This window comes from Chrysemys picta, chromosome 4 (assembly GCF_011386835.1).
Source record: "Chrysemys picta bellii isolate R12L10 chromosome 4, ASM1138683v2, whole genome shotgun sequence".
Lineage (NCBI taxonomy): Eukaryota > Metazoa > Chordata > Testudines > Emydidae > Chrysemys > Chrysemys picta.
This window is the reverse complement of record NC_088794.1, coordinates 93254264-93278749: the sequence shown is the minus strand read 5'-3', so window position 1 is coordinate 93278749 and position 24486 is coordinate 93254264. Positions and strand designations below refer to the sequence as shown.

General features: G+C 44.8%; 1 protein-coding gene across 1 annotated transcript; it reads right to left on the bottom strand.

Moving 5' to 3' along the window:
- Positions 1-442: 442 nt before the first annotated feature.
- LOC101934370 (cytosolic phospholipase A2 epsilon-like) lies at positions 443-23852 on the bottom strand. The gene is made up of 10 exons (XM_005284722.4): positions 23722-23852; positions 11155-11291; positions 10508-10730; positions 9580-9694; positions 9044-9181; positions 5792-5899; positions 4965-5156; positions 3345-3511; positions 2760-2946; positions 443-1564 (listed from the first exon to the last, which is right to left on the bottom strand). The coding sequence occupies exons 2-10, from the start codon at positions 11271-11273 to the stop codon at positions 1356-1358; spliced, it is 1458 nt and encodes a 485-aa protein (XP_005284779.4). The 5' UTR covers positions 11274-11291; positions 23722-23852; the 3' UTR covers positions 443-1355.
- Between the last annotated feature and the right edge of the window lie 634 nt (positions 23853-24486).

Here is a 24486-nt window from a genome sequence, read left to right as displayed (position 1 = left end):
ACCATTGTGACTGAAGTCTCTTATTTTTCAAGGAGTCAATCTCTTGTCTGCGGATTTACAAAAGCTTGAAAGTGCTATACTAAAACTCAGAAATGAAAGTCAATCAGGACTCTCAAAGAGGAAATGCATGCTTAGGGGAGACAAATTTGAAGGAGTCAATATTTCTGGGTCTCCATCACCAGAGCTGCAGAAAAATAAGAGCTACACACTTGATGCCAAATTGAACAGGCTATGCCAAGTAGCATTCACATGGTTTTAATGCTTGGACTCCACACAGAAGAGTAGTGATAAAAAAGAATTGTCCGATTATGTGGTTATATATGACCACCTGCTAGGTTGCTTTACACAGGTATGGAGTGAAGAAGAAAAGGAAAGTGCACTCTAGGTCAGTTTGCCTTTAAAATTACCCTTAAATACCATCAAGTCCCAGACAATGGTCAAGTCAGGATATATGTTTATTTTAAATGAGAACTGTTGATTAAAAACATACTTAACAGATAATGACAAGGGCACCTATGTAACTTTAAAGACCAGGAGAAACATTCAGTTTATATATTGAAAAACCAATATGAAGTGGCAGTTCAAGATAAACTTAAGCAGAGTGTGTTGCAAGAACTAGGGAACAGATCCACAAAGATACTTAGGAACTTAAACCTCAGACAAACCTAAATCCCAGTTTTAGGCTCCACTGCAATCCACAAAATCCCCATTTGGCTGCTGCCTAACCCTGTAGGCACTGAGAGGGAGATCTGCAGCAATCTCAGAACAAAAACAAGACTATACCTTAAAGACCACCTGTAAGTATCTAGAGAGCGCAATCCTTGTTTTTTCCCCTCCATCACAGGGATGGTAGCTGTCCTTGAGCCTTGAAGGGGTTGACTGGCAAGATTCCTAGTCCTCTTCCCTACAATGCACTTTAGCACAACAACAGTCTGGCCCCTGGACAATATTTCACAGAACAGCCACTAAAACAAGGCAGAACAATAGAAATCTTTACTATTTAAAGATTAATTGAATCCAGTGTGTACACTGTAGTTTGGACTTATATATTTTTAAACTCACTCTCTTGGCATTTAGACCATGCCACCACCACAGCAGCTCCTTGTATATGGCTACCCATGTACTGGATTTCCACCATGCTACAAATTGCACTTTTTTCTCCTAAATTAATTTTGTAGCAATTAAATTCTTTAGGGAACAAGGAAGGTTTCTTTATTTGGTGACCTTTGCTCAACAGGGACAGCCAGTTAATAGGGTCAAACTGGAATCCATTGAGGACTGTTGGCCAATCTTCAGAAAAGCTGTGGTTCTCCATATGCTCATCCTCCCAGAGATAAAGGCACTTGGCATGGTGACTATTTTTTATGTCGCCTTTTCCGTTCCACTGCTGTACGCAAGGCTTGAAGAATCAGGTGTTTGTTATTCAGGATGTTGTACTCAGTCAGTTTAACCAGCTGATCATAATCTTGCTCCTTGTATGTGACTGAATATGTAGAATAGGGGGAAAAGCGACTGGTGAGATCAACTTTGCCCTCTTCCATCTCTAAGCTGGAGCGCTTCACACCTGGGGAAAAAATTCAACAGGACATTGCTGTAGTATTGGGCTTATTTCTGTCATGTACCACCAGTAACAGCCCAGAGACGGAGATTTCTCTGCAGTAAGAGTGCTCACTCATTTAAATGCTCTGGGCATGTTTTACAATCGTTTCTGTTGCAATCCAGTAATTTGATCCCTGGATCAGGGGAATGTCAGTTGCCTGATGTGCTGAAGGGAGAGGTATAGGTGACTATCTCTATGAGTGTCTCCTGTTATCTGCTCATAACAGCCTTAGGGTACATCTACACTACAGCGGGGAGTCGGTTTAAGATACGCAAATTCAGCTACGTGAATAGCGTAGCTGAATTCGACGTATTACAGCCGACTTACCCCGTTGTGAGGACGGCGGCAAAATCGACTTCTGCCGCTTTTTGTCGGCGGCGCTTACTACCACCTCCGCTGGTGGAGTTAGAGCGCCAATTTGGGGATCGATTGTCGCGTCCCCACGGGACGCGATAAATCGATCCCCGAGAGGTCGATTTCTACCCGCCGATTCAGGCGGGTAGTATAGACCAGGCCTTAGAGAAGTCTTCACATGTGACTCAAGCAGGAAAGGGAAATACTGACATGGCAAATGGCAGGATTTGGGGAAGGGGAATGGAACCAAAAGAAGAGTAGAAGCCTCAAAAGGTATTTAATAGGTGAAACAGTGTCCCATCCAATGGAAAGGCTATTCCTACTGAAAAGAGGAATAGTGATCCAGTCAGTGAATAGGTTATTTACATGGAGGCTCAGAGTTGTGACACTGGCCTTTTTATACTTTGGACAGAGACCCAACATTAGAGACACCAAAAGAAGGAAAGAAAAGTCTGCTAAAAGAGAAGGAAGCTTGTAATTATTTTGGATTTTCTCCTTAAATGTACATTTCCTTTGACCTTAGTTTAAAGATTTTGCATTTTTATTACAATTTACACTAATATACAGCAAGATAACTAGGGGTGTGTAACAGATGAAGGTGAATATGGAAGTAAAACAGGGTCCTATTCTTCTTAATAAGAAATATGTAATAGAACTAAGTAAAAATGTTAAGTTAGGCAATGAAGAGGTTTGTTGTAGGGAAATGAACAAGTGGAGAGGAATGAATTAAAGCATGAAATTCAATCTGTTGATAGGCTAGCCAGCGTGGCCTTCATTGAATGCTTGGCTACTGCTGATAACTTACCAGGTGCTTTGTAACTTTGGTAGGTGTCATTCACTAATGGGAAAAATAGCAATATAGGAGCTCCTGGAGTCTCGGCATCATCGAAGAGGTAGCACTCTTTTAGGTTTTTCCTCTCTTCTTCACTCAGAGCAACTTTGGGAAATGGGATTCCTTGTTCTGAGTAGTACTTACAGGACTGGTCCAAAGGCTGTATCAAGGAAGAGAACAATATGAGAACCCAAAGAATAGGCTGAGATCAGGATTTCCTGAAGTACAGCAACTATGATTCTATGAACTAATACTAAATTGTGCTGGGCTACCTCTGGGATAGCACTGGCTTTCCTCTTGGAAAGAATGTGGTTTGAGAAACATACATTATATGAAAATACATGGATAGGTTTTTAAATTTTCCCTGGAGTACTCAACAAAAAACACTGAGTAAATGGTTAGGTTACAGGTTGTGAATACAACTTTAAGATACAGCATTAAGCTAAAATACTGTGGTTCAGAATACTTAACACAGGGCTTTTAATAGAAACAATATCACTAAAAACTTAAGACAAATGACTATTACTAAAGAAAACAGAATAATCTGATTTCTCTCACCAGTATCTGTGATCCTGCACTGTAATTTAAATGCAGGATAACATCCACTTTCCTCTCTGGCCTCAAAAGTGGAGGGCAGCTGGTATTGATGAAGAATCCAGTATCTATCAGGGACAAGTATTCTGCTGTTTCAGTCAGCTGGTTGGGTGATGTGTCCAGCACAGTATCTAAAAGGAAAATATTTCTTGCCATAAGGGAAATCGCAGAAGAGCAGTTTGCTGATGCTCTGATGAACACACTGTTCAAGAAAAAAGGGTATTCAGCCCCATTCAACATTTCTAATTTCATTAGACATTTGATAAACTATTTACATCACTGTTGCTCAGCCTTAAATTAGAACAACTATTTTCTCTGATGTCAGACTCTCCATGGTCATTCTATTCCTGGCTCATTCAAACTGTGCTAGCCCACCCATCCTCCTTCCCACTTTCCCCCCCTTTTTCTTTTGGATGCATTTATTTGATGTGTGTGTGTGTGTGTGTGTGTGTGTGTATTAAGGCAAAGTTACAAGAAAACATTAACACACTACATTGCACATTACATGTTCAGGATCAGATTAATATTCAAAGAACTTGGCTAAAGATTGTGGCTTGCTGGCTTGGGAGCCCTTCTCCTACGAGTACACTAGAAAGGGTGACGAAATTCCTAAATATTTATCCTCTTTTTGGTGTTTCTCCCATGTATGTACTTGCTTTGAAAGCTTTTCCATTACAAGATCAGTCTATATTTTACTTTACCACAGTACCATAGGAGGGGTCATATTTTTCCAATAATGTGCAATACAGTGTATGTCTACACTGCAATTAAAAACCCGTGGCTGGTGTGTGCCAGCTGACAGGCTCACAGGGCTCAGGCTCTGGGGCTGTTTAATGGCAGTGAAGACTTCCAGGCTTGGGCTGGAGGCCGGGCTCTGGGACCCTGTGAGAGTCCCAGAGCCTGGAAGTCTTCACTGCAATTAAACAGCCCAAGCCCCATGAGCCAGTACAGGCCAGCCACGGGTGTCTAATTGCAGTGTAGACATAACCACAGAATTTAGCTGCTAACAGTAAAAATAAATTAATTTGTTGTTCTGTTTAAAATGCAGATCCTTTACTAGAGCATTAAATAAGCAGGTGAGGGGTCTCTAGGAAGCCGGCATTTGGTCCTTTTGACCTGCAGTGGCACCCTCTTCTGATGATCAAAGATTTCTTCTGTCTACCCACTAAGGCCCACAGGCTCAAACTCCCTAAATACCTTTGAGAGTCTGGGCCTTAATGTCTCCTCTCTGTTCATAAAGACTGTGAATGCTGCCAACACACTGAGCCAAACTATGGAGTTGTAATCAACCAGCTACAGCCCAAAGAGAAATGAGCTTGAACCCCATCAAATCCATGTCACTAAAGATTTTCAGCCCTGTATAGTTCAATTGATTGATCAAACAATTCTGTTTAAAAGTAGATTCAAACTTTGGCATGTAGGGAAGCTGGGGGGGAGGGGAGAGGGTTGAGGGGAAAGTGGGAATTGTTTGTTTTGTTGTTAAATAAAATCCGTTCATTCTCTCCCAAGTCACGCAGATCTCCTCACTATATCGCAGACCTCAAATTCCTGCAAAGGATGCTGCTGAAAGGCAAGTGCTATTACCTTTCCATCTACAAAACTTGTCATTCTCTAGGTAGTCATTATGCAGCTGGAGGCCTTTGAGGAAACTGTGGTACTGGGCAACTGACGTGCGCTCTGTAATGGCACCACGAAGAACACGGGAAAGGGGGCTTGCCGTGGTGAATATTTGACTCTTCTGTTCGTGTGGCCTCATAGGTAGGACGGGCTCTTCCTCTGCAAAAGAAGTAACTAAAGGGTTTGTTTGCCTAGATAAATGTTTCTGAGGAGCCCCCAAAATAGCAATAATAAACAATAACAATCTCTACACTATTAGTTTATGGTGTCCATGATGAAAGGTCTCACGAGCACCTTAACAAAAGGTAGATAAACATTTTTTTGATCTATTAAGACAAAATTTCTTAACATACCCCAGGGCTGGATTAAAAACAAAGCCCTAACATCCAATAAGCCATACAACGTCACACCGCCTACAAATCATAATCCTGAAAAATAAATCAAGTTGAACTGTATTTGTTAACTTAAAAATTCAGCCAATCTTGATGTGGTGTTTTTTGAGTCTCTAATTAGCTGCAAACCAGGATCATTATTCTTGAATATATTTACTCTCTTATATAGTCAGTGATAATAGTGATCAAAGGGCAGGAACAATATCAATTGGTTATTCAGAAGTGATCCCATGATGGTAGTCAATATTAGTCTTTTGAAACTGGTTCCTTCCAGGCAAGATAAAATGCCTCTGCAGATTTTTAAAAATAAAACTCCAAAAAGCAAGTGCACGGTTTACACAACAAATGGGTGTGAAGCATAGTGATAAATAAATGGTAAGGCAGAGGTACAAAGTAACTTACCAATATCATTTACTCTGTCTCGGGTCCACCTGTGCCAAAAGTCCTCTGACGTGTGGGACAAATTCCAGATATATAACAGATTCAGGGAAAATAAACTACTCCACATGCCTGTGAAAGGAGAGAGAGATCAGTATTGCCAACCCTAAACATTAAAAAATCATAAGTCAGGTCCTCCAAAATCATAAAAGATTGGATTAAAAATAATGAGATTTGTTTTTAAATAATAAATGTTGAGTTATTTATATTTGTTTTCTGCTTTTTTTAAAACTTTAGGGCATTCTCAGTGCACATTTTCAAGCTTTACTCTAAAACCATGAGGGCTGAGAAATATTTTTTTAAATGAAAGTTGCACTTCTCATGTACTCCCATGATTCTGGGCTTCAAGAAAAAACACACCACATAACTCAAGACTTCTGATAAAATCATGAGAGTGGGCCATGCTAGAGATTTTATGGAGACCTATATGATCGAGTCTTGGGAGCAGTTAATTGAAAATTGCCTTTTTATCCTTCCATCTGAAGTTGTTCCCTTACCTTCTATTTTTTGCAGGCATCTGTCTCTACAAAATTCCAAACTTCTGCTTTTAATATCTGACTTGGGGTCTTTAGATTCTAAGGACCAGATTGTGTCTGGCTTTGTGTAAGTGTGCAGGTAGGATGCAAAGAATCTTCCTTTCTTGTGTATGCCTTGAAAGGGGCCATGACAGTGCCTGTGCTCTGGGAAATTCAGGGATGCTCTTTTTCTCATCTATGCTGCTCTCTCTGTAGACCAGGTCTGATGCTCCAAGGGAACAATTTTAACCATTTTAAAGCATGGTGCAGCTTGCATAGTCATGCACAACTGAGAGCTTGAAAAGGAATTTATGACTCCTAGGGCACAATGCCCCCCCAACCACCACCCTCCCAAGTAATTCCTCGGGCAGTGCAGTTCTTCTCTGCCTGAATGGTACAATTTTACCCAACTCTAATTCAGATAGTCTGTCACAGTGAGGGTTATAGGTCAAATCCATCATAAGATGGAAGCCTTCTTGTATCTCTCCAGATCACCCATTCTCTTCCTTCCCACATCATCTTTCTTTTCTCTGTTGCTTACAGTTCTTAATTTCTCTTCCCCTTTTCAGGAGTGTATTAACTCTGCAGAATTTTGAAATACAGGCAGCACTGGTATGTTGGATTCTCAAAAGGGTCAGTTTTATTCTATTATTTTCTACATATCACTGGTGTGCTTGTGTTGCAGAGCATTACATTTTCACTGACCGTGTGAGGTTTTGTCACCTTTTGTCACACTGTTACAGTGATGGAGATCTCACCGACTCCTTTCCCATTTCAAATGGAGTCAAACAAGGCTGTGTCCTTGCCCCTGTACTGTTCAACCTTTTCTTCACCCAAGTTCTCAACCATGCTATAAATGGGTTCAACAGAGGCATAGACATCAGATACGGCTCAATCTTCAATTTTATAAGGCTTAAAGCAAAAACAAAAGTAACAGTACTACTACTAAGAGAAGCACTCTTTGCAGATGATTGTGCCCTCCTAGCACACACAGAGGGAGATCTCCAGTTCATTGTAGATTGCTTCGCTGAAGCATCAAAATTGTTTGGCCTTACAATCAGCCTAGAGAAAAATGTGGTGTTGCATCAATCATCTTCACCGCTCTGTGCCATATCCCCTAGCATATCCACTAGTGGAATCCAACTAAAGCAAGTTGACAGTTTTACCCATCTCGGCAGCAATATCTCCAATGATGGATCTCTTGATAAACAAATCACAAACAGGATACAGACAGCTTCTCAGTCATTAGGAAAGCTATGTAACAAAGTCCTGAAATCCCACAACATAACCCTCTCAACAAAAATAAAACTTTATAATACTTTTGTGCTCACATCTCTCCTCTATGGCAGTGAGACCTGGACACCATACAAATGGCATATCAAACAGCTAGAGACCTTCCATATCTGCTCACCATTATGGGGATCCACTGGCAGGACAAAATAACCAACCTGGAGGTTCTCCAAAAGTCAAATGCCACAAGCATCGAGACCATGCTGATAAAAGCCCAACTACGCTGGGTTAGACACATCATTAGGATGCCTGAATATCGACTCCCCAGAAAAAAATTCTATGGAGAATTGGCACAAAGACACCAGGATCAAGGCCACCCCCGAAAGCACTACAAGGATAGTATCAAGGACAGTATACACTTTGGTGCAATAAAACCGAATGATCTTGAGAAGGCTGCGTTAAATAGATCAGCAAGGCAGCACACAACACTGAGAGCTTTCCAAGCCTTTGAAGAGGACAGAAATAATCGATTGTTAGCTGCCAAGGAAAAGCATCATACTACTGCTATAGCTACCAAGATGCTCCCCAATGACCTCGTCTGCCCTATATGCTCATGAGCATGCGCGTCATGCTTTGGACTTCAGAGTCACTGCAGAATCCTCAAAAAGAGATAGCATGAAAATGTCATCGTCGCACCAACGGACCACACACACACACAGAGACATATCCATCAGAGTTAAAATTCTGGATTAAGACCATTTTTAAGAGATTAAACTCAAGACACTTGGGTTACATCTGCATTGCGAGCTCAGGGCATGAGTCCCAGCTTACGTACACATACTTGCAGTAGCTCTCATCTGAGCTAATGCACTAAAAACAGGAGTGTAGCCACAGTAGCATGGGTAGCGGCACCACACGTTGGTTACCTCAAGTACAAACCTGCCTGAACCCCATGGGTACATATTCAGGGCGGCTAGACCATGCCATCACTGACACTGTCTGTGCCACAGTGGCGACACTATTTTTAGCATGCTAGCTCAGATAAGAGCTAGCATATGTGTGTGCGAGCTGGGAATCACACCCCTAGTGCACAGTGTAGATTTGGCCTCTGGACGAAATCCTGGTCCAGTTGAAATAAATGGCAAAATCCCATTGACTTCACAGGGGCCAGGATTTCATTCTTGGACTGGTGGTAAACTGTATTGTTATGCAAAATCAAATAGAAAATTTCAGATAGAAAATGTTTAAAGTCTAGTAGTTGCCATTCACTTATTATTTTAAGTTTCCTGCTTTATCAATGCAAAAGAAACCACTTTATTAACTATTAATTCATATATGGTACTGGCATATATTCTGGCAGGTGATACTGTACCATTGCTGCCAGTCACACAGCAGTGACTCACCAGTGCCCAGTTTATGTAATCAATTATGTTTTTTATTAGTTTGCCATTTTTCCAGGACAATAAATCACCTTCCAAGTAGCAGATCCGGGATTCTGGGAGCCTCTTCATCAGCCGACCCATGAAGAACTCGCTTCCAAAGTCCTCAGAGCGAATGAAGGCTCCATATTTCATGAATCCAACTTCGTAGGGGGTGAACTCCAGCCATTCTGCAAACAGAGCCACAAACAAAAAGACAAAAACAAAACCCCCAAAAATCTTTTAGAGCAGACCCCTGGCTGAGGATAAAGAGTTATGCTGTTATCAAATGGATACAAGGCATTAGAAAAAGGTTGAACCCCTGAAAGTTTATTCCAAACATTTCCAATCCAGCACAAACACCAGAAATGTAGAAACACCACAAAAATTAAAACTAGTGATTACAAAAAGCCAGCTGGTGTAAGCTGATGTAGCTCCACTGACGTCAGTGGAACTATGCCAATTTTTACCAGGCCATGGTCTGGTTTTTAATTTAGAGGTGGGTTTATGTAATCTATATGAGGTCTTACACACAAAACTGAGCCGCTTCCTAGATTTAAGATCAAGTACATCTCTGGAATATCTTTACCTTTGAAATCCAAAGTACTATAGTTGTCCTTGACATTGATTGCCACGTAGATGGGCAGTGGGTTCTGACCCTGATCCACTGCCTGTCGCTGATCCGAGAGTTTATGGTTGTCTTTCTGTTTTTACAAGAAAAGTAGCTAAATTAAGATGGGTGGGGGAAAGGAACTGACATAGGAATCTACTCACTATATCTGTACTTGGAATACAGAAAAATGCCTGCATTTCAGCCATGTTCTCCATTATATGACTGATCTGTGTGCAGGGGTTAATATGTCTGGGATCTTCCATACTCTCCATAATTCCCATGAAGAGCTGACAACCATGGTGGCTGCAAGTTCTTGATAACTATATGGTACATGATTTGATGGCACTTTCAGACCAACATGATAGGAGTGGCTAAAAAGGAGAAAGAGATGCCTACAGCGTAGAGGCTCTGGAGTGGTCTAAGTTAAGAATGAGTCTCATAACCAGCTGACATCCCAGTTTAATGTACAATACTGCAGCTATACATAGGATTGGGCATGCATGTATCAGGAGTACTGCAATTGCATGTGCTGTGAAAAATGAGTGGATAATAGCCTACTGTTTGCTGTTCTAAAACAATTATAATTTCATTATTTCTAAAGAAAACATCTTCAAAATATACCTACAGCACTTAACTATTACGTTTTCAAAATGTGATTTTTCCAACAAAAAGCATCCAAAAACCTACTAGTGAAAATGGTCATTTCTCCCCCTTCCCTCCCCCGCTGCATTCAGAACAAGCATGAAAAAATATTGTCCCAAATGGGTCAGTTTCAGAAAGTTATAAGCCTCTGAAAACTGAATGGCTTTTAAGGGAAGTGTTTCCTCAGCCATAAAGATAAGATTATTAGTGCAATATTAATCACCATAATGATTTAATAAAACCATGCTTTGACATACTGTACCCCATCATGTAACAAATATTCAACAATGAGCCCCCACAGATCTATAGAAGATGTCCTGTGTCCTTCTTGTTTCCGCTGACACAGCTGCTTGTTATAATACTTCATACGCTCCATGGAAAAAGAACCCATCTTGCATTTGGTCACATGTTTTCGAGCTTCATTGATTTTCCCAGACAGATCCTGCTGAGACCAATCAGCATCTCTGTACAAATTTGCCATAGTCCTGGGAAATATATTGAAGGGGAAAAAACAAATGGAGGCTTTTATTAGAGAAGGTGCTAAACTTAACGTTTTCAATTTGAAGGGTTAATGTAAACTTCACAAAAGGTTTCATGTCCTAAATCTATCTGCCTTTGAGTTCTAGGTTCCCCCCCAAAATTACATTTTTTTAAAATCACAAACATTACATTTCCCCTGCCTGGTAAATTTAAAATCACTGGCCAATTTCCCTAAAATATTTTTTTAAACATATACTTCTGCGCTGACACTAACTATAAGAATTTTCCACTCCAAAAAGAGATTTTTCTGGCAAAGTTATAAATGGATTAAAAATAGGGCTTGGGTCACAACGCTGGCTATGGGGTAGCTTCTTTAGCATAGATCATTGTATCAGCAGCATAGAGAAACTCTGCTCATGTCTTCCTTACCATGTCGTGCCAGACAAGCCAGTCAGGTACATAGCACAGTCTATGACATTTAACTTCTTGAAACCCAGTAGACTGCCATATGTCGTTGTCAGTGATCTCATTCCACCACCTGTTGTCATGATTGCCACCACAGGAATCTGTTCAATACAAAGACAGCAAGTTACTGCAAAGCAAATGACATATGAACATTTAGATGAACCTGAAACGGAGCACTAGACCCAATCCAATTCCAAATCACAACTGTAGTCTCTCTTCTGACAAGGTCAAAACTGAAACACTTACACACACACTCCTGAACACTCGAGAAGTTTAGAATCTGATTTGGACCCAACCTCAGTAGCTCAGGCCCTCTCTATTTGGAATAGAGAAGGGGAAGGACTTATAATAAGTTCAGTTGCTTTTGTTCCTCCTAAAGAGTTTTTGTGGCCAAGATGTGTTGAAGGATGAGCTCTCCCTAGAACAGTGGTGGGCAACCTGCGGCCTGCTGACTGCATGCGGCCCGTCAAGGTAATCCACTGGCGGGCCGCAAGACAGTTTGTTTACATTGACCGTCTGCAGGCATGGCCGCCTGCAGCTCCCAGTGGCTACAGTTTGCTGTTCTCGGCCACTGGGAGCTGCGGGAAGCGGCGCAGGCCACAAGGATGTGCTGGCCGCCGTTTCCCGCAGCTCCCATTGGCCAGGAACAGCGAACCGTGGTCACTGGGAGCTGTGGGCGGCCATGCCTGTGGACGGTCAGTGTAAACAAGCTGTCTTGCAGCCTGCCAGAGGATTACCCTGACGGGCCACAGGTGGCCCACGGGCCGCCCTAGAAAATGCCTCATATGGCTGGCTCAATACATAGCTTCTAACAGTCAAACTCCTACCACTTGCCTTCTCATGGCAGAGCTGTTTTTAACTGGAAGTGGGGGTGTGAATGATGCGGGTCTGGTGCATTATAAGCGGCTTGCCCCAGGCAGATGGGGTTCATTAGCCATGCAGGCAGCCCACCTAGGAGAAGGAAAAACTCCAATTTCAAACCAAGAATGTCAAGCATGGCTAGCCAGTTTGTAAAAGTTGTGTCATTTGCACATGTTCCACAGGTCTTCATCTTCAACGAGTATATCAGTACAAAGGGTAAGCTGGTCACCCTACTTCTGGGGGACACAGGTCCCATTTTTAAAGGGACAGTCTCATATTCCTGCAGGTGTCCCAACTTTTTATTAAAAATGGGCAAATTGTCCCATATTTTCTGTCTCCCCCACTTCACTGCTGGTGGGTCCTGCTGCTGGACAGATCTCTGCTTGCCAGTCACTTGCCCACCAGCAGTGAGTTGGGGGTGGGGGTCCAGTGGCTGATGATTGGGGTGGGTGTGCAAGGCTCGTGATGGGGCAAAGATGCAGTGTGCGGGGCCAGCCGCTCCCCCTGCTAGTCTGTCAGCGCAGCCACCTCTGCGCGTGGGCTCTCGGCCAGCAGGGCTCCGCCCCACCCCATCCCATTTCCGGTCGGAGCTGGCTGTACGCTGTGAGCTGCCGTGGCTAGTGAGAGCGGGCAGGCACCAGGCAGCAGCCAGTTACATGTTGCCTCTGCTGCCCACTAATCGGCCCTTTAAGTGCTCCCCCTCTTGCTGTCCTCTCCCTGTTTTGCCCCTTCCCGCCCCCAGCCCCTCTGCTCCTCCATATCTCCCCCTCCCCCCGTGGGGTGCATCCTGCTCCCAGTGCTGTGCGTAGAACCAGCCCCTGGTCAGAACGCTCAGGTCCTTCCCCCACTGTCTCTGGCTAGGCCAGTGCCCCGGGAAAGCCCAAGACCCTAAGGCCCAGGGCACTGCCCAGGAGGAGCCAAGCCCTGCATGTGCCAATGCCCCATGCAGCACTGGCACAGGGAATCCTCTCCTCCCCTCAGCCAAGCTCTGGAGTGTATGTGTGTGGGGATGAAGCAATTTCCAGCCTGTTCCCAGCCTGAACCTACAGGCTCCACAGCAGCCCCGGGAGCAGGGGCTTAGCACTCTCTTCACCTGCCCCTCCCCCACCCTAGGTCCTGCCCTCAGGGAGCACAGGGCTGCTCCGGCCCCTCTGCTGAGCCACCTCTCTGACTTGGTTACATGAAGCCCCTGCAGTCAGGTTCCCTGGGCCCTGGTGCACAATGCATCCTTAGGGCTTAACCCCTTCCAGCCCATGCTGTAGCCGGAGGCGTCTGGATTATGTCGGTGGCCAGCAGCAGCCTGGAGGTGTTACCTGTCTTTTGACACTGTGCGAGCAGGAAAGGACAAGGGGAGAGAAGAGTTGAACTCTGCAAAGACATTTGCCAGGTCATCCGTTCCCCCCACTCCTCCTTCCCTGTGTCTGGAAGCAGCTCTCGTCCCTTCCCTCCCACACTGTGCCAAAAGGCTGTGGCTGGCCACATTCTGGTGTGAACCCTGGCAGAAATCTGGGGTGGGGCGGCATGTCACCCCGCGGTTCCTCCCCTCCTCCCCATGCCAGGAGAGGCAGGTCCATCCCAGGGTCCCAGCCAGGCATAGAGGGCGGAGAGCGCCGGTCAGGGAGGGTCAGGTATATCGGTCACTCCCTCATTCCCCCTATGTGAGAGAGGTGTACGTGAGTGTGTGGGAGCCGCCCCCAACCCATATGAACCATAAAGCCTTAATGATAAGAAGGTAAATAAAAAGAATCTAACTATGCAGTAATTCTTTTCAACAGGGGCTCAGTCAACTTGATGTTAATTTGAATGTTTGTACTGCATAATTCTGATTGATTGCCATTGAACTCACTTGAATATGAGTAATTTGACCAGGTATTGTGTATTCACCATAGGGAAACATGGTCACCATACCCAGAAGTGACACACAACCTCTTTGTCTGATGAAAATGGTCAAGTTACCACATTGTGGCACATATGGCTAAAAATAGGCAAGCCTAAGAGTAACGTCTGGTTTCCCTGAATGTGGGAACAATGAAATGGAAACAAAAAGTAGTAGTCGAGATGATGAAGGGAAGGAGAGTGCACATTGCCTGAATACAAGAGACAAAATGGAAGGGATTGAAATCCACGTACATCAAGGAGGCTACAAGATGATGCTCAGCAGCAAAGAGGAATAGAGTAGGAATAATAGTAGCAAAAATATTACAGGATATGATAGTGGACATCCAAAGAAAGAGTGACCAGCTGATGAAAGTTAGAACAGCACTGACCGGAAACCAAAACCTTTATGTTATATTCTGATATGTGCCACACGTTGGCTGTATGAGAGAGGAGAAGGTAGAGTTCTACATAGCATTGGGCCAAGTGATGAGTGAAGTACCACACGCTGAGTACCTAATTATCAGAGCAGATCTCAATAGATATGAGAGAACACAGTGAGAGCTATAATGACTGTCAGAGGATGAAGTTTTGCTACCAGAAATGAAGCTGGTGAGGATATCTTAGAGTTAGCCAGAGCCCATGGCCTGATTGTTGCCAATATATATTTCACAAAGAGGAAGAAGCACTTAATTATATACAGGAGCAGTACCAACAGGTCCCAGACTGATTACTTCCTGACAAGGAGAAGAGATCTAAAAAATGTGAGACTGTAAAGTGATCCCAGGAGAGCAGATTGCAGAGCAACATAGGTTGCATGTAACAGACTTCTGGGTGAAAAAGGCAATGCAGGGGTAGGGGGCGCTAAAAGATGAGCTGTGGAACAAAGGATAAAGTGGTGGAGGCCTGCAGATACGGAAGTTAGTCTGAGATTTAAGGATGAGGTTCTATAGAGGTCAGACAATGACCAAACCAGCCATGATGATACCAATGAAGTTTGGAGAAAAATATCCACAGGTAATACAGAAAGCTCACAAGCTGTGTGTGGACAAATGAAAGAAGGTATGGTAGTGGTCTAATGATGTGCAGGAAACAGAAAAGAAAAAAGGAGGGAAGGCTTAAGTGATGGCAGAAATAAGAACAGTGGACAGTTATGAGGAATATAGGCTGATAAAGAAAAAGGTGAAAATACTTGTTGCAGAAGCTAAGGGTCAGGCACTTAAAGCTTTATATGTAGATTATCGAGGACGGAAGGGCAAAAAGGAATATAGAGGTTAGCAAAGATCAGACAAAGAAGCACTAGGGATTTGGGAGTTGTGAAGTGTATCAAAGACAAAAATGGAAGAGTACTGGTGGAAGATAGCAAAATCATTAGGAGAGGTCAGTGGGTTTATAAGAAACTGCTCAATGGAGAGAATCTGAGGAAATCATTGAGCTAAATATGAGCAAACAACAACCTCACAAGAGCTATCACTGTGTTAGTGAGTCAGACAGCATTAAAGATGATGACACATGGGAAGGCAGAGGGACCAGATGGTGTAGCAATTGAAGTATTTAAATCACTGGGCCATGAGGCAGTGGTGGTGATGATGATGAACTTCCTTAAATTAATCCTCCAAACTGAAAAAACACCCAGCTAATGGGGGAAGAACATATTGGTCTCTATCTTCAAGCATAAAGGGGATGTGGAAGAATGTAGTAATTACTAATTGTAATGGGGAGGGGCACTCACTTCTTGTGCAAGTCCTGCAGCTGCTGTACTACAAGCTTTTTCTGCTGCTGTCACCTCCTGTAGCTTTGTCAACCTCACTTGGCAAGTCTTCCGTGGCTTGGCCCTCCAACTGAGTCATAAAGCCCAAATGAATCCCTTCAGGGGTATTAAACTGTCTGATAAATGAACAGTCTATTTGTCCTTAGAAGAGCCTTCAGTCCTGACTTCGGTCTCCTTTAAATGCAGCCCTTTGTTTGGGTTCCTAGCTCAGCCCTGCCCCCTTTGTAGGATTTATGCTGCTTTGTTTGTGGTCGATAGGGGAACCCAGACCTGCCCACTACTCCAGTGGCAGGAGTCAGGCCCTGCAGTTAACACTGCTCAGTACTCCTGACACCCCTAATGAGCCAGCTAAGCTGCCTGATAGACTGCCATGCCTGATTGGCTGAGGAAGCTCAGCATTAATAGCTTGCTGACTGCTCAAAGTATATGCCAACAGAGCCTCTCCCTCCCTGTGCCCATCTCTTGCCAAGCCCTGTTCCTGCTCTGGTCCTCCACTGCTCCAGCCCAGATCCTGCCCTGCACCCAGCCTTGTTCCTATCCTGTCCCACCCTTGCTCCTGCCTTCTCTGACTCCTGGTAATCTGGTTCCAACCCTCGGTTCTGATTCCCAACACTGACTTTGTCTTGACCCTAGGCTCTGGCATTCGGACTCCAACTCCTGTTCTGACCTTTGGCCCTGCTTCTGGACCTATCTCAACCCCTGGGTACTGCCTTCAGACTCCAACCACTAGGCCTGACTGCCTACAACCCAGTCTCCTGACATCCAGGTTCCAACCTAGGGTCCCTAAAAACAGCAATTCTGCACTGCTCAATCTCAATTCATTGCTGATTCTTCCCTAGGCCTCTTCCTACCTAGCCCCTTTTTGCTTCACCCTTACTTCAGGGTTAAGGTTCTTGGGACCTCTCTGTCCCTGAAAACCCAGCTAAGCAAAATGCAGCCAGAACAAACTCGCTGTCCCTCAGACTTCTGTGGCCAGAGAGGACCCTTCCTTGCCCCTCTGGTCCCAGCCAGGAACTAAGCTGCTAAGGCCCTGCAGCTCCTTTTATCTGAGCCTGCTGGGTTGTGATTGGCTGCGTCTATGAAGCCTCTTTAGGCAGGTCTGGAGGACCGACCTTTGCCCCTGCTTTCCTGGGGCAAGGTGCAGTAGGACCATGGGGCCTCCATCTGGGGGCCTGGTGTACCCCATCACACTGACCCCTCAAGTTAATGAGTCACGTGATGAAATGGCTGGAAAAAATTAGTGAGAAAAGACACTTTCAGGAGCTGGCGCATCAATAAGTGACAACCAAGTCAGGTTTATGCCAGAAAGGTCAGTGCTGGGTGCAATGTTTGCAGCCCACACATTGCAGGAGAAGTAGAGGGAGAAATACAAGGAATTTCATTTAGTTTGTGGACTTAGAGAAGGCTTCTTACGGAGTTCACAGAGACCTGATATGGTGGTGTCTGCATTTGCACAATCTGCTGGAGACATGTGCTACCCTTGCAAATGTCCATGATAGTCTGAACATAACAGTAGCAAGAAGCAGTTGTGACTACAGTGAGCCATTCACTGTGAAGGTAGGTCTACATCAAGGATCAGTCCTAAATCTATTTCTATTCATGATTGTAATTGACTCCTTCACGCAAGGGGTTTGGGGAGAGGCTGTATGGAGCATGCTTTTCACCAATGCCATTATATTGTACCATGAAGATAAATACAAACTGGAAAGAGATCTAGAAGAATGGAGGGCTGCAGTAGAAGAAAATAGTTTAACTAACAAAAGATGGAAGTAAGATGCTAAGTAAACTAAAGCACAAGGTGTATAAGACATGATTAGGTCCACCATGATGTATGGCTGGCCAATAAAGAATGCTGGCCAATGAAGAACATAATAATGTCCATACTAGGTCAGACCAATAGTCCATCTAGCCCAGTATCCTGTCTTCTGACAGTGACAGGTGTCAGATGCTTCAGAGAAAATTAACACAACAGGGCTATTATCAAGTGACCCATCACCTGTCATCCAGTCCCAGCTTCCAGCAGTCAGAGTTTTAGGGACACCGAGAGCATGTGTCCCTGACTATCTTGGCTAATAGCTATTGATGGACCTTTCCTGCATGAACGTATCTCATTCTTTTTTTTAACCCAGTTATACTTTTGACCTTCACAACATCCCCTGGTAACAAGTTCCACAGGTTGACTGTGTGGTATATGCAGAAATACTTCCTTATGTTTATTTTAAACCTGCTGTCCATTAATTTCATTGGGAGACCCCCGCTTCTTGTTTTATGTGAAGGGGTAAATAACACTTCCCTATTCATTTTTTCCACACCAGTCATGATTTTATAGACCTGTATCATATCCCCTATTAGTAAGCTAAGATTTTGTCATGGATATTTTTAGTAAAAGTCATGGACAGGTCACAGGCAATAAAGAAAAATTCACAGAAGCCCATGACCTGGCCATGACTTTTATTAAAAATATCCATGACAAAATGGGGAGCTGTGGAGTCCCCACACTACCCGCAGAGGCTGGATAGCTGTAGGGGCCCCAGTTCGGAGCTCTGAGTCCCCCACCACCCACAGCTCAGAGCTGCGGGGTAGCCCCACCAACCACGGTGACTTGGCACTCCAGGGGGCCCCCGCCACCCACAGCGGCTATGAGGTGCTAAGCTCAGAGCCCCCTGCCTCCCGTGGCGGCCGGGAGCTGTGGATTCCCCCACCGCCCGCAGCTAGGGTTGCCCACTTTCTACTCGCACAAAACAGAACACCCTTGCCCCGCCCCTGCCCCCCCACCTCTGAAGCCCTGCCCATTTCCTGCCCCTTCTCCGAGGCACCACCCACCACTCACTCCATCCCCCCTCCCTCTGTCACTCGCTCTTCCCACCCTCACTCACTCATTTTCACCGGGCTGGCTCAGGGGGCTGGGGTGCGGGAGGGGGTGAGGGCTCTGGCTGGGGGTGCGGGTTCCTGGGTGGGGTGAGAAATGAGGGGTTCAGGATGTGGAAGGGGGCTCCAGGCTGGGGCAGAGTGTTGGGGTGCAGAGAGGGGAGGGTGCAGGCTCTGATGTGGGGCCGGGGATGAGGGATTAGGGGTGTAGGAGGCTGGGACCGAGGGTTTTGGAGTATGGGAGGGGGCTCTAGGCTGAGGCAGGGGGTTGGAGTGCGGGGGGGGGTGAGGGCTCAGGCTGGGGGTGCGGGCTCTTATGTGGGGCCAGGAATGAGGGATTTGGGGTACAGGAGGGGGCTCCAGGCAGGGGCTGAGGGGTTCGGAGTGCGAGGAGGGAGCTCTGGGCTGGGGAAGGGAGTTGGGGTGTGGGGAGTCTAAGGGCTGTGGCTGGGGATGCAGACTCTGGGGTGGGGCTGGGACCAAGGGGTTTGGGGGGCAGGGGGGATCAGGGCTGGGGCAAAGGGTTAGGGTACGGGGTGGGATGAGGGCTTTAGCTGGGGTGCGGGCTCTGGGATGGGGCTGGGGATGATGGGTTTGGGGTGTAGGAGGGTGCTCTGGGCTGAGACCGAGGGGGTTCAGAGGCCTGGAGGGGTATCAGGGCTGGGGCAGAGGGTTGGTTAAGGTGAGGACTCCAGCTGGAGGTGCAGGCTCTGGGGTGGGGCTGGGGATGATGGGTTTGGGGTGTAGGAGGGTGCTCCAAGTTTGAATCAAGGTGTTTGGAGGCCAGGAGAGGGATTAGGGCTTGGGCAGGGGATTGGAGCATGGGAGGGGGGGTCAGGGGTCTCCAGGTGGCGCTTACCTCAAGCAGCTCCCAGAAGCAGTGGCATGTCCCCCCTCCGGCTCCTACGTGGAGGCATGGCCAGGTGGCTCTGCGCGCTGCCCTGTCCGGCAGTTTGGGGCAGGGGCAGTGTGCAGGCCCCCCTGGCTGCCCCTACATGTAGGAGCTGGAGAGGAGACATGCTGGCTGCTTTCCAGGAGCTGCACGGCACGGAGGTTAGCAGGGAGCCTGCCAGCCTCGCTGTGTGGCGCCTCCAACTGGACAGTCAACGGCCCGGTCAGTGGTGCTGACTGGAGTTGCCAGGATCACTTTTCAACCAGATATTCCAGTCAAAACCTGGACACCTGGTCACCCTATCCACAGCGGGTCAGAGCTGGCCCCCGCGGTACCCCGCAGCTCCCAACCACCACAGATGGCAGGGAGACCCTGCAGCTCCCAGCCGCCGTGGGCTGAAGTCACAGAGGTTTCTGGAAGTCACGGATTCCATGACTTCTGCGACCTCTATGACACAATGGTAGCCTTTCCTATTAGTTGTCTCTTTTGTAAGATGAACGGTCCCCATCTTTTTAATCTCTCCTCATATGGAAGTTGTTCCATATTGTTGTTGCCCTTCTCTGGCAATTCTCATTTATTTTTTTCCAAATTCTTTTTTCCAATTCTAATATATCTTTTCGAGATGGGATGACCAGAAGTGTACGGAGTATTCAATGCTTGGGGGTACCATGGATTTATATAATGGCATTATGATATTTTCTGACTCATTATCTATCCCTTTCCTAATAGTTCCTAACATTCTGTTAGCTTTTTTGACTGCCGCTGCATATTGAGCAGATGTTTTCAGAGAACTATCCACAATGACTCCAGAATCTTTCTTCAATGATAACAGCTAATTTAGATCCCATCATTTTGAATGTATAGTTGGGATCATGTTTTCCAATGTGTATTATTTTGCATTTTTCAACATTCAATTTCATCTGCCATTGTGTTGCCCAGTCACCAAGTTTTGTGAGATCTCTTTGTAATACTTCACAGTCTGCTTTGGACTTCACTATTTTGTATCATCTGCAAACATTGTCACCTCACTGTTTACCCCCTTTGCCAGATCATTCATGACTATGTTGAACTGCACTAGTCCCAGTACAAATCTTTGGGTGACCCTGCTATTTACCTCTCTCCACTGTGAAAACTGACCATTTCTTTCCTATGCTTTGTTTCCTATCTCTTAACCATGAGAGGACCTTCCTTCTTATCCCAGGACTGCACAGTTTGCTTAAGAGCCTTTGTTGTGGGACCTTATCAAAGGCTTTCTGAAAGTCTAAGTACACTATATCCCCTGGCTCACCCTTCTCCACATACTTGTTGATACGCTCAAAAAATTCTAATAGATTGGTGAGGCATGACTTCCCTTTACAAAAGCAAATTGTGTTCATCTCTGTGCCTAATAATTCTCTTCTTCACAATAGTTTCAACCAATTTGCCTTGTACCAAAGTTAGGTTTACCAGACTGTGATTGCCTATGGGGACATTTAAAAAAAATCAGCATTACATTAGCTATCATCTAATCATCTGGTACAGAATCTGATTTAAGTGATAGCTTACATACCACAGTTAGTAGTTCTGTACTTTCATATTGGAGTTCCCTCAGAACTCTTGGGTGAAAACATCTGGTCCCAGTGACTTATTACTGTTTATCAATTGACACCTCAATTTTGGAGAGTTCCTCAGATTTGTCACCTAAAAAGGATGGCTTAGGCGTAGGAGCCACCCTCATATCCTCTGCAGTGAGGACTGATGCAAAAAATTTGTTTAGCTTCTCCACAATGGCTTTGTCTTCCCTGAGTGCTTTTTAGCACCTTGATCATCAAGTGGTCCCACTGATTATTTGGCAGGCTTTCTGCTTCTGATGTCCTTAAAAAATGTTTGCAGTTAGTTTTTGTATCTTTTGTTAGTTGCTCTTCAAATTCTTTTTTTGGCCTGCCTAATTATACCTTTACACTTGACTTGCCAGAGTTTATGCTCCTTTCTATTTTCCTCTGTTGGATTTGACTTCCAGTTTATAAATGAAGTCTTTTTGCCTCTAGCTAACTCTTTTACTCTGTTGTTTAGACACTGTGGCATTTTTATCCTCTTGCTGTTTTTTTTTTATTTGGAGTATACATTTAGTGTTGGGGTATACATGGTGTTTTTAAATAGTTTCCATGCCGCTTGCAGGCATTTCCCTCTTGTGGCTGTTACTTTGAATGTCCATTTAACTAGCTTCCTCATTTTTGTGTAGTTTCCCCTTTTTGAAGTTAAGTGCTACTGTGGTGGGTTTCTTTGGTATTTCCCCCCCAAAAGAATGTTACATTTACTTACAATATGGTTGCTATTACCAAGCGGTTCAGCTATAGTCACCTCTTGGACCAGATTCTGTGCTCCACTTAGCACTAAATCAAGAATTGCCTCTCCCCTTGAGGGTTCCAGGACTAGCTGCTCCAAGAAGTTCTCATTAATGGTGTCTAAACATTTTATCTCTTCATCTTGTCCTGAGGTGACATGTAGCCAGTCAAATTGGGGGATATTGAAATTCCCCATTATTATTGGGTATTCTGTGTTTGTAATCTCCCTGAGCATTTCACAATCACCATCACCATCCTGGTCAGGTGGTCAGTAGTATATTCCTACTGCTATACTCTAAGTAGGGAGACAGAAGAACAACAATGGTACACTGCTGAAATAAGAATGCTCAGGTGGATGCTGGGTAAGACAAGAGCTGATAGGCTACACAATGAAATTGTATGAGCCATGAAGTGGGTAGCCCTATCATAGAAAAGTTGAGGGAGTATTGACTGAGATGGCTGGGTCAAATGAAATGATGAGACATGGGGTATGCTGGTGAGAGAGTATAAGATCTGGTTGTCATGGACCAAAGACCCCGAGAAAGACCAAGAAAAAGGTAGTTCTATATTCCTAAAGAGGACATGTTGGAAGACACACTCGATAGGAATGCTTGAAGATAAAGAACAAGAGCCTCCAACCCCGACTAAGTGGGACAAGGTGAAGGCAAAGAAGGAGAAGTTGCTTTTATTCAAGTATTATTGTTATTTGTTTCCAGTGTACCTAAAATGTACTATGTTTGGTACAAACACAAAAAGAGGAACAGTTCTTTCCCTGAGGGCAAAACAAACATACAGAAAGAGGAAAGAGGTACAGTGAATCAAATAGTAAGACAGGAAGAGAACCAGGTGAGGACAGTACAACAAAAATCTCAGAGAGGAAAAATGTCAAGAAGGAGATGATTATGAATAGTGTCAAAAGCACTGGAAGGAACAAGGAGGATGAGGGTGGAGTAGAGCCTGAGATTCTGCCGTTATTAAAATCCTTGAGTGAGAGCAATTTTGCTGGAGAGAGAAATTGATAACTAGCTGGGATGGGATGCAAGATGAAGCAGAAGGAAATTTAATTCAGGGCAACAAATATAAATGATGTATTCTGTCAGTTGTGAGGTGAAAGAGGAAAGGAGATCAGGCAGTCATTAGAGAGGCAGGTGGTGAGAAGTATAGATGCTTATGATGGATAAAGGCCAAAACATACTTATATTGTGAGGGAAAGTAGCTAGAGCACAGTGACAGGTTAAGGAAGAAGTATGGGAGGGGTGATAGTAAAGAAAGGTCGGAGTGGGGAAGAGATGGAGTTGCTGAGATAGGTAGAGAGAGTAGTCAGGAAAGGAAGAAGAGGGTATTAGAAGGTGACGGGGCAAGTAAGGGGAAGGACGACAGAGATCATGGAGGACTGTATCAATTTTCTGTTTGGTGAAATTGACAGGATCTTTCATAGAAAGAAAAGAGGGTGTGGAATGGGAGAAGATTTTAAGAGGAAGCAAAAGGTAACAAATGAATGACAGGAATTGTGGGCATGGGTGTCAATGAGACAAAAATAGTACTATTTGACAAGGAATGTGACAGAACTAAAAAGGAGAGAACAAATGTGCATTGGAGTAAGACCATGGGGTCATGATACTTCATCCACAGGCTTTTGGTGACATGGGAACAGGAAAGGAGGAAGCAGATTTTTGGAATGAGCCATGGCTGAGGTTTATTGGGATGGACTTTGTGTGGCAAAGGAGTCAAGTGTGTTGGAGACACAGGAGGGGAGGGATGAGACAACTGAGTCCACTGATGTGATGGATGAGAATGCTGGTATCAGAGGGCCACCCTTGAATCGAGGGCTTCCTGACCATTCAGAAGTTTTGATAATAGTAAACATGTCACATTAGGTGTCCAGTTGCTGAGTGATCATTGGAGCTGAGGAGGAACATCTGGGATTCTGTCCTACATACCTCATCATCCTGCAGGTCCTCCTCTAGCTGGAGAACATTTTTCAGAGCAGCAGCAACATATTTCTTCCTTTTACAGAGGAAATCCTGTTCCTCTGTGCACAAGTCAAACCCTAAGCGCACGTCTAGGTCTTCTGAGCTGGAACACAGATGAAGAAAAACACAGGCACACATATTGCATGTTGGTACTGATAGTCAATTTTAGAACTTACAGTGCAGACAATCAACCATTTCCAAAAAGAGTCAATCTGACAGAAGAGTCTTTCCCACACTCCTGTATAGACAAACTGATGTAACATGAGCAAGAGAGAGAGAAAAGCAAGAAAAAAGGGGGGAAATTAATTCCTATAAGTAATTTCTGAAGGCGCTACCAGGAGGATCCTGCTATATTTTAGACATAAGCTAGTGGCTGTCAGGGCCGGCTCCTGGGTTTTTGCCACCCCAAGCTGCAAAAAAAAAAAAAAAAAAAAGCCGTGATCACGATTGCGATCTGCGGTGACAATTCGGCGGAAGGTCCTTCGCTCCAAGTGGGAGTGACGGACCGTCCGCCGAATAGCTGGACGTGCCGCCTCTCTCCAGAGTGGCTGCCCCAAGCACCTGCTTGGAAAGCTGGTGCCTGGAGCCAGCCCTGGTGGCTGTTATTAAAGCCCAATGTCTTTTCGAGAGCTGTAGTAGAATAAGTTTTGCTGACTGTAACTGATCAACTTTATATCTAAACAGCATCATGATAGATTATGGATTGTGCTGAATGGGAAACCAACATAACAG